This window comes from Schistocerca gregaria, chromosome 2 (genome assembly GCF_023897955.1).
Source record: "Schistocerca gregaria isolate iqSchGreg1 chromosome 2, iqSchGreg1.2, whole genome shotgun sequence".
Taxonomy (NCBI): domain Eukaryota; kingdom Metazoa; phylum Arthropoda; class Insecta; order Orthoptera; family Acrididae; genus Schistocerca; species Schistocerca gregaria.
In genome coordinates, this window is record NC_064921.1 from 181,241,726 (window position 1) to 181,257,631 (window position 15,906).

A 15,906-nucleotide genomic window follows, 5' to 3' on the forward strand; every position below is an offset into this window, starting at 1 on the left:
GGACAAACCTCTCTCTTGTTATCTACTACTTGTAACAGAAAACTTTACTTTAGAAGAAAATTGTACATTTAACGACAAATACTCACATTACTGTTATTTTGCTAACGGATTCTTTTTCCACAGCTTTCTCCTGAGGAGCTTTAATTTCTCCAGAAGTGTTTGAAGGAGTAGCTTGCTTGGCAGTATCATTAGAAGCAAATTCATTAGCAGCCGCTGCTGCAGTAATATCACGCCTTATTCTCCTCTGTCTGTAAGACTGCATATTTGAACAGTCTGTACTTTCACTGCCTCTTTTGTGAAATTCAATTGAATCAGACAACATGAAATGGAGCGCACACTGTAAAGGGCAAGAAAACCAACAATATTTTAAAAAATTCAATAGACATTCAGAAACTTGGAAGGAGAAAAGAAATCTACTATATATCAACAGTACATTTTAAATGTAATTTTAAAAATAAACATATAGTAAGTACTCATTGTATTTCAGTGTTGAAGAGTCCACCTGCCACATTGTGTCAAGAGTTGAAGCAAAGCAGCAGTTTGATATATGACTAATGTACTGTCACTTTGCAGTCAAGTCCATGTCACAAGAAAATATTACTACAGACTGTCTATGAATATTAGGTCACTAATCACTGCTGTAGTGCTGAGGCACAAACTGACACACACATCATATAACTAAATGCATAAAGGGAAAGAAAGAAATTAACTTCAATATTTCACTCAGTTGGAAGAAAGCAGCATTAGATTTTCAAAAGAAAGAATACAGGAGAGTATTTTTTGTGAACAAAAACTGTTCCTTTCACTGACAAGGGAACGTCACCAATTTGATGTTATATTTTAAGGAGAAAAGAACTTGCTAGAAATAAGCACCTGAAATAAATCCAGTACAAATGTTTGGACCATAATTCTGACAGTTTGCAGTTATGCTCTTCTGGACGTACAGGTCTTAAATGGATAGGCACACCAGTTGTTTGTAACATTCCCACTGCAACTACCAAATGCTCAAGTACGAAGTGCTGTATAGTGGAGTTACTAAGAGGTTAAGTGAAGTGAGTAAGAGTGTGTAGGCTCCACATTCAGTGTCATTTTGAATAATATAATTGTGAGTGTTCAATCATATCATTTTAAAACACTAAAGCAACTGATTGTTGATGTTTTTGCAGACTTGCTACAGTCCCCTTCACGACAGTTAATCACCCTGAAGAGGACCATTGTCAAGTCGATCAAAACATCAGCACTCAGTTGCTTTACTGTTTTAAAATGATGTGGCCTAACATCCAAAATTATTTTATTTGAAGTGAGTAAGAGGTTTGTGTTCATAATGTTGGTGAACTAATCAGTGATAGTAAGGCTCGTCCACAAACAGTGTGGAAAGACTGTCAAATAGCAGTGTTTAAAAGTCAAAGAACATGATTGGTAAGCATCATTAAATACAGCAATTCTACTAACATTTATCCAAGGCAAATGAAAGTGCATGGGGCTTCCTTCAAGCTATTATTTATACATTTTAGTTCCATTGCAGAAATTTTATATAATTTCATGAATGAATATGTGCTACTTAAAGAGCTGTAGTGGACTGAGTTTGATGTTTCTCTACATGAAGATGATGATGGCGAAAATGAGGCTTCCCTTTCACCACAGTCATATTCATCAAGCAGCTTCACTTGTGCAATAGGCAGGGATACAAAACAGGGAAATAAGTGATGACAAAGTCTGCTAGGATTGAGTGACAAACAACTGATGTGCCTGAGTGCAAGAGTGTTTAGAAACTGTACATTTATAAGGTCATAACTGCATACTATCAGAATTATGGCCTGATTTTTCATGTGGGATTGATTTATGGGACTGACATCTTGTGAGTGCACTTTTCTTCTCCTTAAAATATGAGGGTGAGTTTGTGATGTTCCCTCATAACCTGTGCAACAGACTTTATAGATAAACTACCTAACAAACACATGAAAAGGAACATGCTATTTAGAAGATTGCTGCATTCACAAATAACCAGGTGGACTAGTCAGTATTTTCCTCAAGGAGATGTAACTCACTGTACTGCTAATCAACAACACATGATAATAGGTTATAGATATCCTGTCTGTTGGAATCACAGATATCTTTTTCAACATAGAAACAGAAATTGATTTGGGAAGATTTGTCAGGGAAATAGGTTACTCAGAACCTGGGTTAAAGGCAATTCACATTGTCTGAGAAGCGAGGAAGGCAAAGATCTTCGCTAAGAAGGACCCATATATTATGAGGAGAGTTTTGTCTCCCTGCCTCCTTACATATTATATGACTGAAAGTGTGTGTGGGGTGTGTCAGTTTTATTATTTATAAAATTACTCAACTGTTTGGTGGCACCAATTTCAGGTGAACATAGAGAATAAGTCAGTCATGAATTTTACCAGAATTTTCATTAAAAAATTCCAAGATTTCTTACACAGTGCATAATATTTCCTCTACTTGATATCTATTCACAGTTGAAGCACCAGTATATGTATTTAAAAATAAAAGTGCAAACTATCTCTAAGCACACGTGTTTAAAAGCCATCAGTTGACCTACACATGGTTAGTTTTATTCTTTGGAAGGCAATCAAACAGAACAGCCACTTACACATCTGATAACTACTAGCTTTAACCTATTTAGCAAATGAGATGGACTTTGTCTATTGTGGAGCAGTGTCAGCACTTTTCTCCCACTGCTTTAGTACTATTTCATTGTTGGTGGAGCCAAAGCTTATTGACAGTAACAAATCAGTGCTTAAGATGAGTTTGATTCCTTTTACAATACTCCTAAAGTTTTTTGATTATATATTGTTTCTTTGTTTTTGGTCAATACTCAACATTTGGGGAATCACACCATACCCAATATTTTTTCATATTTAATTCTTCAGGTCTATGGTATTGGTTATTTTGTGGGAACATAACAAATTACTTTTTGCATTTGTATATGCCTGTAGAATGTTTGCCATAGTAATGTTGATATAATAGTGTCATTATCTTTGGCACTTAACAGCTTATTGACAGTTGTTGTTACTCTATTGTTGTTTTAATTTGTTCTCAGTTGTGTACAAGATAAAAAAAAAAAAACAAGTGGAAAGGTACATGTTAACCTGAGTCTTTAATGAACTCAGTGTACAACAAATTCATCTCAGCTATAAACATTGTCAGAAAAATAAAATGGCATGACATGTTCAAGCACCATTATGACACTTTGGTAGTAATGATGAATGCTTCAAAATAATTCACCTTGATTTGATAGAGCCAATGCCTCCTTCTGATGAAAATACATATTATTTAACATACATCAAAGCAGTCACGAAATGGCATTTTTCAATTATTGGGTCACTAGATTTGAAATATTATTTAACATGCATCAAAGTAGGTGTGGACTAGTGTTTTTCACTTGTTGGGTCACTAGATTTGGAATTGCATGCCAATAGAGACCAGCCAAGGAAGACAGTTTAACTCTGAGCTATTCCACGCAATTTCAAAAATATATGGTTGTATCCAGACCCACACTATGACATATCATCCTCAATCAAATGGAAAAATTTAAAGATTTTATCACACACTTAAACCAGCTATCTATTCCCATGCAACAGCTAAATGGACTCAAATAATGCCTGTAATTCTTCTTAGTCTTCAATGCTCCACTGGAGAGAACACTAATGTTAAAATTGCAGCAATAGTTTATGTCTTGCCCATCAGATTACCAGATGATATTTTTCACAAGTATGGTACAAAACTATATGCAGTCTTATCTTAGTTTGTTTCACAAGTGAAACAATATATGAATCATTTGAAACTTGTACAATATCCCCAAAAGGCAAAGGAAACCCCATTTATAAACAAGGCCATCACTAACTCAGCACATGTGTTTGCAAGGGTTGACCAAGTGAAGAAGGCATTAGAGCCTCCATATGAAGGCCCATCTGATGTAATTGAAAGGATCCCAAAATTTTTCACATAAAAGGCTGGATAAATCATATCTCCATGAACAGATTAAAATATCCATACTTGATTAATGAGAATGTTAAACAGCACGGAAACCCTCCAGTTGTACTGTCAGAGCAGAGCAAACTATCAAACTCTATAGTGGGTGAAAAACCAAGAAACAACAAGATCTGGTAATGAAATTCAATTTCCAGAAAGATTAGTTGAAGTTCTAAACTGATGATGGTACTGAGAGAGGGGTGATATGTGAACATGAAAAATTACTATTTGTATTTGTGTGTCTGTAGAATTTTTGCCATGGTAATGTTGGTATAATAGTGTGATTATCTTTGGGATTTAACAAAAAAGATGGTTGTCACTTTATTGTTTTTGTAATTCAGTATTCATTGTGTGCAATATAAAAAATAAACAATGAATTTAGTGTGTAACAATTTCATGCAGCTACAAACATTGGTCATACAGAACTATATTGTACACTTTCTCAATATTTCCACTCATGATAGCAGTTTTGGAATGTTCTTTGAGTGGATCACCTTCAAAATAAGAAAATATCTCAAGTAATGTGGCCATTTTGTAACTGTTGAAAATGAAAGGAACAAACATCGTTATAGCTGTCTGTCAACTAGATATGAATTTCTGTTTGTGATGAACTACCGACAGCATAGAATTGTATGATGGCATAAAATTCCATTTTATCCACTTGTATGAAACACACATAAAAACTACTTTAAAAATCTATGGAAAATTACTCCTTAAATAAAACTGACATTTCGGTTGTTCCCCAACATTTACCAACATAACAAAAAATTGGATATCATTGATATTAAGCCCAGCTGGGTACTAGCAATTTTCTCCTTACATCGGTGCCTCACAGAACCAGCTGCAGAAATTTTGCTGACACGCAGAAAAATTTCAAGTGCTGCCCCCCCCCCCCCCTTCCCCCAAATGCTTACTCATACACCTTTTTGATTTGAATACATCTTTAAGACCAGCACCATGTATGGGGAATTATTACAAAGCTTTTAATATTAAAGCTTACTTTTGGTGTTACAGAATGCTCTATAGGAACTGTTAAGCTATAATGTACCAACATATATCTTTATTCATTTATTATACAATTTTTCTCTTCTTCAGGGGTTTTCAGGCTGACATAGGTATGTTTTAATGTTGTGTAGGTGTATGGTAGAAACTGAACTGGCAACACTGCCACTAGCAAAATTTGCTGTTTTGAAAGATGCACCTAGAATGATCAAATCCAGCACTTCATTTGTCAGCTGTTACATAATTCTGTAGATAATTTCCAGAACGACACTATGAGGTGGAATCCTAAATTTTCGGGAATGGTGCTGCCATTTGTAAAGTAGGAGTAGTAGATCTTTGTACAGGTAGGTGGCAAGAGCTGCATATCTGATGAGTCAGTGTGTGGAGTGCCATTCAGCTGTGGTAGGTGGAAAGAGCTGCATATCTGATGAGTCAGTGTGTGGAGTGCCATTCAGCTGCGAAGACGTGTTACGTGTCCACAGTGATTTCCATAATACTCTGCATTTGGTGTGTGGCAATTTTATGATGGATCAGCGAACAGAACAGCGTATGTGTATCAAATTCTGTGCAAATCTCAGGAAAAGTGCTACAGAGACCCTTGCAATTATTCAACAAGTGTTTGGGAGATAAAGCAACAATCACCCAGATTCTCCAAGACCCAAAAAAGGAGGTAGGTGAAGAGCAAAGCGAAGAGCATTATTGTTTTCTTTTGTACCGAGGGAATTGTGCACAAAGAATTTGTCCCACCCAACCAAACAGTGAATCCTGCTTGCTACTGTGATGTTTCGCAATGGCTCCATGAAAATGTGTGGCAACAATGGCCTGAACTTTGGCTTCAAGGGGACTGGCATCACAACAAGGCGCCCTGTCACACGTCCTTGCTCACCAGAACCTTTTTGGCAAAAAACAACATGGTGGTTGTGCCCCACCCACCGTACTCACCAGATCTGGCACCTTGTGACTTTGTGCTATTCCCAAAACTGGAACTCAAGTTGGACGACCATCGGTTCAACACTCTAGAGAGGATTCAAGAAGCATCGCTGGTGGTGATAAACATCCTCAAAGAACAGGGCTTCCAGAAAACATTTGACCAGTGGCAGAAGTGCTGGGACATGTGTACATGTGGATGGCAACTACTTTGAGGGTGATGGTGACCATTAGTCCAGAGGTAGGGTTTCCAACAGATGGCAGCACCAATCCCGAAAATTTTGGATAGCACCTCAAGACTCCATGAATGCTTTGTATTTCAAACTTATTCCCACACTTCTTATTTTATGTTAAAAGTTTCATTGTCTTGTTTAATTCATTGTTTTGGAACCATACCAAAATGTAAGATTTCTCCACTCGCAAAAACTTACCGCCCTGAACAATAGAACTCTTTGCTACCCCATACAGCTGGCCGTGAAGCCTCATAGGACTAAATTAGTAAGCACAACACTTTTAAAACTTTGGTCCAAGTACATGGCAGAATAACATCATAGGCAGTTGTCAATTTTTTATTGTGAAGAACTGTTTGTTTTGGTGTCACTTTCTATCTTCCTTTTCATTTGCCGATATCATCATTTTCCCTGATACTATACCTCAATACCTTCACTCCTGTAACAATGATACTGTTATAATCAGGCAACAGTCCCCATCATTCCTGCTCAACCATTAATACAACCCTTGACAGCTTCATCTTAAGAGTTCCCATTCCTGTCTGCAACCCACCTATCCACTAACCTCTCTTTAAATTCAAAACTGACAGCCATCAGCCCTTCCCAACTTGTCCTTGAACTACACACTGCCACTCTCAACCAACACTTCTTGAAGAAAAGTGTTCACAAGCCTTCAGTTATTACTAATACACTAAGACAAGTACAATAAAAGGAATTATAGTCTCAAATCAGTGCAGCATAAGAAAAATGGTCACAAAAGGTTTTATGTGATAAGAATGTAAAGTGGTTTGCAATTTTAAATCTACAAAGAGTTAATGGAGATGAATAGTTTGGTCATACATGAAATCTTCAAATCAAAAAGGTTTCAGCTCAAACAGCAACAAAAATGAAATCAAATCATGAGGAAAATTCAGTTGAGAAAACTAATACATCATGATACAGAATTGTAGCCAGTACATACCTTCAGCAGGTGAAATGTTTAATACTACTGACAGAGACATACAAAAGTAAAACTGATGAGACTCTCCTAGCTTTTGGAACTAATAGTTTTTTTCCCACATAAAAGAGAGAGAGAGAGATACATTGGTGAAAGCTAAAAAGAAAGGGCAAGTCACTCAGACATGATGGCTAGATGGCCACGAGAGTAGAAGTATGTGATGCTAACTTGAGAAATAGTTACAGTTATGCAGTTAAAAAAGGAGTTTGTAAGAATTGTAATGCCGAAACAACAATGCTAAAATAATGAATTGCAAGCTTACAGTTCACAGTCAGTGTTTTAAGAAGCGATATTGATTCACTCAAGAAAGAAAATCGGGATCTACGATCAAAGCCAACACCAAGTGAAATGATGCAATTCAAAAGTAATAAATCACCCAAGTGGATAAAAGTGTCACATAAAGATAGTTTTCCAACTCTGCTAAAACTGTCACATTTTCTGATAAAAATAAATATCATGTTTTGCAAACAAATAATTGTGAACTTGTAAAAATCAGTGAACCGAAAATGAATAGCGTTTTTGCAAGACATGTAAATAACAAACACATATCATCATGGAAAAAAAGTGTAGTTTACTATTACTATCAGACAGTCATGGCAGAAATCTGTCCAGTATGCTCCATGAGAAAAATCGTGACATAGCAGTTACTAGTGTAGTGAAACCAGGAGCGGGATGTAAAAATGTTGTAGACACTAACCCTCAGAGGAAATGAATGCAGGAAAATGACTTTATCGTCTGTGTTATGGGTTCAAATGATGTGGCACAAAGTGAAGAAGAGGTTTACATGAAAACGCTGCAGAATTTTCTACAAGCTAACAAATGCAGAAACACAGTAGTTGCCCCCCTGCCTCATATGCATCTAATTTATGGTTCACGTGTAAACAAAGAAATTCAGAAAACAAACATTAACATAAAGAAACTGTGTTCTTAATATACTAAGTGTGATGTACTGGACATAAGCAAGCTACATCGAAATCTGCACACGAAGCATGGAATGCATTTCTACTACGAAGGGAAAAGGTTTATTTGTGATCGTGTTAGTGAAATAATTAAAGAAAGACTTCTAAGGAATAGAACAATCTACCAGCTTCCTGTACATCCTTCCAACAACAGTGAGTGGACACAACCTGCTAGAGCAAGACAACCACCATCAAGAAGTAGGGATGTTTACTGGCCACAGATGAAGAAGGCACTTCCATAGTTCATCCCAGAAGTGTTCAGATTAAAATGAAAGGCTTCATAACTTGGGTTGTGAGTAACTGAATCCACTTTCCCTTCTTCTGCTTTCTCCCCCCTCTCTCCTCCCTGATGAAGGAACAAAGTTCCGAAAGCTAGGATTTGTAAATTTTCTGTTCTGTTTTGTGTAGCTATCAGCTGTACTGAACTGAAGTAAGTACTGGCCAGCCCCTCTATCTCTTTGTTAGTATTTGTTAAAACGAAAGGAAGGCAGAGACATATAAAGGTGAGTGATGAGTCAGTTATGCCAAACAGAAACCCGAAGTTTATAATTGTCCATCTAAATGTGCAGTCATTGCAAAACAAAATTAATGAGCTAGAGGTATTACTGTAAGATCAATTAAAAGAATTATCTGTAATGTGTTTTAGTGAACATTGGCTAACTGATCAGATGTTAGCAATCAAAAGTATACAAGGTTATGTTATGACATTCGTTTCTGTAGAAAAATATCTACACATGGAGGAACATGTATATTTGTGAAAGATAGTATCAGCCATTGCTGATTAAAATCTCTTGAAAATTTAGGAAAAGAACGCAAATTTGAAATCTCTGCTATAGAAGTAACCTCAATAAAAACGATCATAAGAATTATAAGAATAATGGAAGGTGTAATGGAACAAAACCTGTAGACCACTCTTTAAAAAGCTAGAAATCCTACCACTTCTGTGTATATATGTGTATGAGATAACCGTGTTTGTGAAGAAATATTCAATGGAAAATCCTACTCTCTTCTTGAAAAATGAAAATATCCACTCCTATAACACCGAGCAAAAAGACTTTCATCTAGAGACCACCAATACCACCCCGAATAAAAAAGGAACACTGTATTATGGGAAAGTTATTTATAATAAACTTCCCCCACAAATTAAATCAATAAATGACCTGGCAAATTTCAAGTCAACTGCTAAGGCATATTTGACTCATCACTGCTTCTATAGCCTCCATGAGTTTCTTCAGAAAGTTCACTAATGATTTCTGTCTTTACCTTAGTGACGTATCATATAAATGTTACTAGAATTTTCTTTAGGGGGAAAAAAGGGTAGGTATATACTTGCACACACTCACACACACACACACACACACACACACACACACACACACACACATATCCATCCATACATATACAGACACAAGCAGACATATTTGTCTGCTAGTGTCTGTATATATGGAGGGATGGATATGTGTGTGTGTGTGTGTGTGTGTGTGTGTGTGTGTGTGTGTGTGTGTGTGTGTTTTCTAGTATATACCTATCCTTTTTTCCCCCTAAGGTAAGTCTTTCCACTCCCAGGATTGGAATGACTCCTTACCCTCTCCCTTAAAACCCACATCCTTTCATCTTTCCTTTTCCTTCCCCCTTTCCTGACGAAGCAACCGCCAGTTGCGAAAGCTCGTAATTTTGTGTGTGTGTTTGTGTGTTATTTTATTATGCCTGTCTACCGGCACTTTCCCGCTTGGTAAGTCTTGGATTCTTTGTTTTTAATATATTTTTTCCAATGTGGAAGTTTCTTTCTATTTTATTTACTAGAATTTTAACGATTTATGATGTAAATGTTACTGTAATACAAATATTAATCCGCCAGTACAGTCCATGCTCTTTATTTTTGTACAATAATTGCTCTGATATTGTAACTCAGTGATCCTCTAATGTAGAAATAATTACATTAATGCTAATTTAATATTATATTTTGCTATACACTGACTTATCCTACATCAGAATGTACTATTTGTGTACTATGTGATTACCAGCACCAATAAAACTCTACTCTATGGCAGACAAAAGTGAAGAGGAAGGCATCATGCAGAGTATGATTCCACAAATAGTATATTAGTAAACACTGTGCCAGCTTGAGTCCAAAGAAGATAAGGAAAGAGAGACAAGTAAAGTAGTTTAGAGGGAAGAGAAATGAAGAGTGCTATTAAGAACAAAAATTAAAAAGAGAGGATGGAGGATAACATAGACGAAAAAGTAATAGTAATAAAGAAAATAAATGAGGCATAATGAATAAAAAAGTAAGAGAATAATGAAAAAGGATTGATGGAGGGGGGGCGGGGACGGGGGACAAAAGATAATCGAGGGTTAGGGGTAGGAGCATGTGTTGGAGAGCAGAAAAACTTGTCTTTGGTGAGAGGAACCAAACAGACCAGGTGATGTAGTAGGCACTCAGGTCCGTTGAGTCATGCTGTATGGCATGTTCAGCAGCACAATACTGGGTTTCCCCAAGGTGGATAGATATATTCCCATAGGCATAAACTACCACGAAACTGTCTGAAAACATGAATGGACATTTATGAGCAAACCTTAAATTATTATCTCCTTTCCATTAATTTAATCCCTTCCTATTTATTTATTTAGGACTGTACAGTGTATGAAAGATATTGGACCATTCATTAATTACAATGCTCATTCCTTGATTTTTTTCTTTTTTACAGCCATCTTTTTAACAAAAGGTAAAATCATACAATATTTTCTGACTCTACACATTTTATGAAAACGGTCTTAATCAGTGAGGCAGTTTTGTTATCCTGGGTATTCCCTTACTGTATAGAAACAGTGCTCAACCAAGTAATCCTTCACAGTTTTTGTTTAAGTCCATTATTATTTTTGTGGATTTGGCTAGTGCATTGTACAATTTGATGCCAGCGTGGAGTATGCCTTTCTGTAATAGTCCTGTGTTTGTCTGTTGTACATGTACATAATTTATTAGTCTTATGTGGACTGCCACTGTTAAGTTCATCTTACATAATAATTACACTTTTAAATACATAAATACATGGAAGTGGTTGTATTTTATTTTTGTAAATAGTGGCTTGCATGATTATCTTTGGTCTAACACTTCCATTAATCTAATAATCTTTTTCTGCAATCTAAATGATTTCTGACTAGCTCCACAATTTCCCAAAACACTACACCATATTTCAATATTGAATGAAATAAGCAAAATATATGGTCCTGAGATTATCATGTGATATATAGTTTCTTATTACTCTCATTACAAAACATGTTTTGCTCAGTTTTCTGTTTGCATAGTCCACGTGTGTATCTCATTTCATGTTTTCTTGAATCCACATACTGAGAAATTTTGTGGTCCCTGTTTTTTCAGTTTTTTGTCCACTTATTTCTAAAGGAGAATTAGCTGGTGTCCTATTCTGGGTGGTGAAAATATTCATTGCAAAAGTTTTTCCAGATTTATAATCAAACTGTTTGACTCAAAGTATTATACTATCTTCTCTGTGATGGTATTAAAGCCATTTTCAAAGTTTTCTTTGCTACTTTCTATAATTATATAATTAAGATGCTGGCATTATCTGCAAATTGATATAGGTTACTGTTTCTACTGGTTATATGTAAAATGTTTACATATAATAAGAACAGAATTGGACCCAATATGAAACCTTGGGGAACTCCATATTTGACCTCTAATAAATCTGACTGATGAGTTTTGACTGTCCCATTTACTTCATGTGAGCCATAGAGACAGTTACAAAATTATGTTACATGGTTGGTTGAGGTGTGTGAAGCTGCCATGCTCAGCCCTCTGCAAATATCAGAGAACTACTAATGCTGACTCAACATGGTCTTGCCTCCCTACTTAATCACCAAATCCTGACAGATCGCCCATCCAAATCCAACAATAAAACTCCATATCTTCACCATCTCCCCCCCCCCCCCCCTTACCTTTCCCTCATATTCAAACCATAAAGTTCATATCAAAATCATCCAAAATCAATAAATCCTGTAATAAAATCAAAACAGTCTGGGATGTAATAACTGTGTCAGCAAATAAAAGGCATTCTTTTCAGTACTTATGATAAACATATAAACAATCAACTGATAACTGCAAAAAACTCAGTTGCAATTTCTAAGTGCAGCTGAGTGAATAGGCTGCAATGATTCCTTGGAAAATTATGTGGGGATACTGAAAACACGATTTCTAATATCATATATGAGGTAAATGAGGCCCCCTTAACTGGAAATGACGCAAAGAAAACCATTGTCTGTTAAAAAGCAAAGGATCATGAGGCAAAATCATTCGATGGAATAACGACGATGTGAAAATGATAGACTGCTACTCAACATGTATAGGAGCACTGAGTCACAGGCAGCCACCATGAGAAAGATTGCTTAACATTTAAGCTTTTGGACACAAAAGTCATTCTCCTGAAATAGAAAACATTTGCTGTCACTCGAATACAACTCATACACACATGACCACTGCCTCCATGTGCTGCAGCCTGTCTATGATTGCCTCTGCATCTGACTTGGGCATAATTTGCTGGAGTGGTCAGTGAGGGTAAGCAGAGAGGGGGAGGAAAGGGGCGTGGGGTGGAAGAGATAGCAGAGTAGGGATGGATAAGATGCTATGCTGCACACAACACATGGCTATGTGACTGCACAGATTGTTGGTGCAGCATGTCATGTCCCATGTCTTCCCACTCATGTATTTATTCCTGACCTGTAAACTGATCACACTTCCTCCCTCACACTGGCGTATTATTGCATGTGATTTTCTGTACCTTTGTTTGTTGAAGTCTGTACCTAACCAACAACCCCCTCCCTCTCTTCCCTTGTTCCAGAATGCACATACTGACCTCACGTAATCCAGTTACATCCACTGCCTCCTCTCTTCACACATACCCATTATTAATGTCTTTTTATTTTTACTTTTCTCTTTGACCTTATGGTGTTTACATATTGACTTTAGTTCATTTTCGACTTTCACTATAAGTGCTACTCCTCAGGTTTTGCTTTTTTCCCTATACTTCATCCATTTAATAGTTTTTGTGATTTTTTTCCCACATACTTCAGTGCATTTTTTATCCTCCTTCTTGGATCCTTGAACATTCCATCTGCACCGATAAAAAAAAGTTTTCTTATCTGCAGCCAGAATGCAGTCCCACATGCTGTTCCTTCATGTTGCCTAGTTTACGAAATCCCCCAAAATCATCTCACTATCAAATTACCTATATTCAGCTGCCACCGTCCTTCCACAATGACCACTATCTGTCTCTATAGTCCTCACAAATTAAGCCCTGAAAAACCTCCTTGCAATACACCCTCTCCATCCATTAAAATTCTCCTGCTCTGCAATTACAAATTCCTGCATCCCATCTCCCAGACAGAAACTCCTGTCCTCCAAGAATTAGAGCAGCATGTGTAATGCCACCTCAAAAAGCTCTCCAACCTAATTGTCTCCTATTTCTGCCTTGGAGTACCACTATCCACCACATTTAGAAGAACTGCTATCAAACCTCCCCTGCATCTCCTCCTAGCAATCAAACTCTGTCTAGCATACCTACTATGTTTAGCATATCCTCAGAAACGCCCTTCCACCACTAAACAGAACTTGAACCTAGACAGATCTAAATCACAGTCATTACCTTTCCTCTAACAGACTCAGTTCCATAGGAGAATCAGTCCTTTCCAGAGGCCTTATTGTCTGCCCCACACCGAAATTTAATCATGATGGGCTTGTTTAAGACCTACTCTCCTTCTCCAGCTCAGTGTAGTGGAAACACTTTTTCTCCACCAACAGTACTCACACCAAAACCACTGTCCCCAGATTGACCATTGGTAACCATCCATAATTTTATAATTTTGAAACTTCCCTTAATATAATTCACCAAACATCTCAACATGGAAACCAACTTTACATCTGCTGAAAGAACCACAATCTACCTCCTAAGAACTGATCCTGACCTTCTAAACCTATGTGCTGAAAAAGGCTTCACCACTCCACTACACAGAAGGTGCCACTGCTTCCTACAATATCTCAAATACATTCCCACTCCTCTACCACCTGGGAATCACCTCACTATCAATGCAAACTCTCTCTATAGCAACATCCCACAGTTTCTCCTAATGCCTTGTGACAGTGTGCTATGTGTTTATTGTCACCCTAGACAACTTAAGCCTTGCTCACTAACTACTTGACATTCAAGGGCCAGATCTACAATGAAATCAGGTGAACCACTACAAGAATCAAGAAGACCATGTCCTATGCCAACCTTCTCATGGGCTGCAAGGAAGTATCATTCTAAAAGCTAGCCCCCATCGCTGGGTACAGATTCATTAATTACATCATTGTAGCCTGGACCTGATGTGAAGAAAAATGCCTCCACTCTCTGGAACCACTTAACTATTTTTCCAAAGTCAAATTTGCATGGTTCTTTCTCAAATACAAAACCAACTCCCTTGACGTTGACCTCCATCTCACTGAAACTCGCATCCAAACCTCAGTTCACATAAAATCAATCAATGCACAGCAAATACCTCCACTTCAACAGCAGCCGTACCTTCCATACCAAAGATTTCCTATCCTACTGCCTAGGCATCTTTGACAAATATATTGGCTCCAATACTGAATATTTCATCACTTATACCAATAACTTCTAACAGACTCCCCTTTCTTGCAGCAACCCCACAAATTTTGTTTGCAGACAAATCTCCTTGACAGTCCTGTAATTATCTACTCTCAGAAACACAGCTCCTGTTTTCAAAGAAAAAACTTAGAAGTATCACCTTTACACCCAAAAACATGCCTAACCGTAAATGTGTATACAGGCCTAACCTCAAATGTGCATAAAAATTACTCCACTGGGCTCTGAAATCAGATCATCTGTTCCACATATCTTTTACATACCACCCACTGTTGCCTGTTATCATCCTCCCAGACCATTATCATTACCCCCAAGATCCTATTACTGAACTATCTTTGGCATCCTACTCTCTTTGACACTTTCCCTTCATGTTTTCCTCCTCTCATCCTCACAACAGATGGGTCCCTCTCATGCTAGGATCCAAATGAGGTGCTTCCTTTTCCCAACTTTCCTAATCTATTCCTGTTTTCTCTCTGAGGAGAGAACTAATAGTTCTGAAAGCTAGGTTATCTTTTTTCTGCTCTCAATGTATCTATCACCAGTACTGGAATTTTACCTCCTGAAGAGAAGAACTGTTAGCAATTCTGTGTTACTTTGTCTTTTACAGTTTCCACAAATAAATTCTCCTTTCAGTACTATCTGCACAATAATTTATATAAAATCAATCGTAAATGGAAAATTTTTCATTTAATTAATCTAAAGTTATTTACCTTTTCAAATGGTGTAAGTATAGTTACATCAATTGACTCTGTATTTTCTGGTAAAAATGAATTCATAAGTAATGCATGTTTCTCCTTCTGAAATCCTTGAATTCCATATGGGGAAACACCTTTTGAAGGTTGTATTTCTGGATTAAATGTAATTCCATCAACTCTGAACCTGTTGGAAATTAGATTACAAATTGTATGTAGATAAGAGATTCATAAAGTAAGGTAAAACACACCACACACACCCACACACACCACACACACACACACACACACAAACACACACACACACACACACACACACACACACACACACACACACACACACACACACACACACACAGAGAGAGAGAGAGAGAGAGAGAGAGCTATGTTATGACTTTTAGTGTTTAATTTAATATTTAAATATGATACTACAATTCATTAATTTGT

The 15,906-nt window shown here is 37.0% G+C and overlaps 1 protein-coding gene across 2 annotated transcripts in view; it reads right to left on the bottom strand.

Annotated features, from left to right (window-relative positions):
• The window catches only part of LOC126336641 (uncharacterized), a 184,822-nt gene that overhangs the window by 126,058 nt on the left and 42,858 nt on the right, over window positions 1-15,906 (bottom strand). For both annotated transcript variants that reach the window (XM_050000562.1, XM_050000564.1), the window contains exons 4-5: window positions 15,478-15,646; window positions 87-337 (exon numbers count right to left, since the gene is read on the bottom strand). In XM_050000562.1, coding sequence (XP_049856519.1) covers window positions 87-337; window positions 15,478-15,646 — 420 coding nt within the window. The remainder of the gene's footprint in view (window positions 1-86; window positions 338-15,477; window positions 15,647-15,906) is intronic.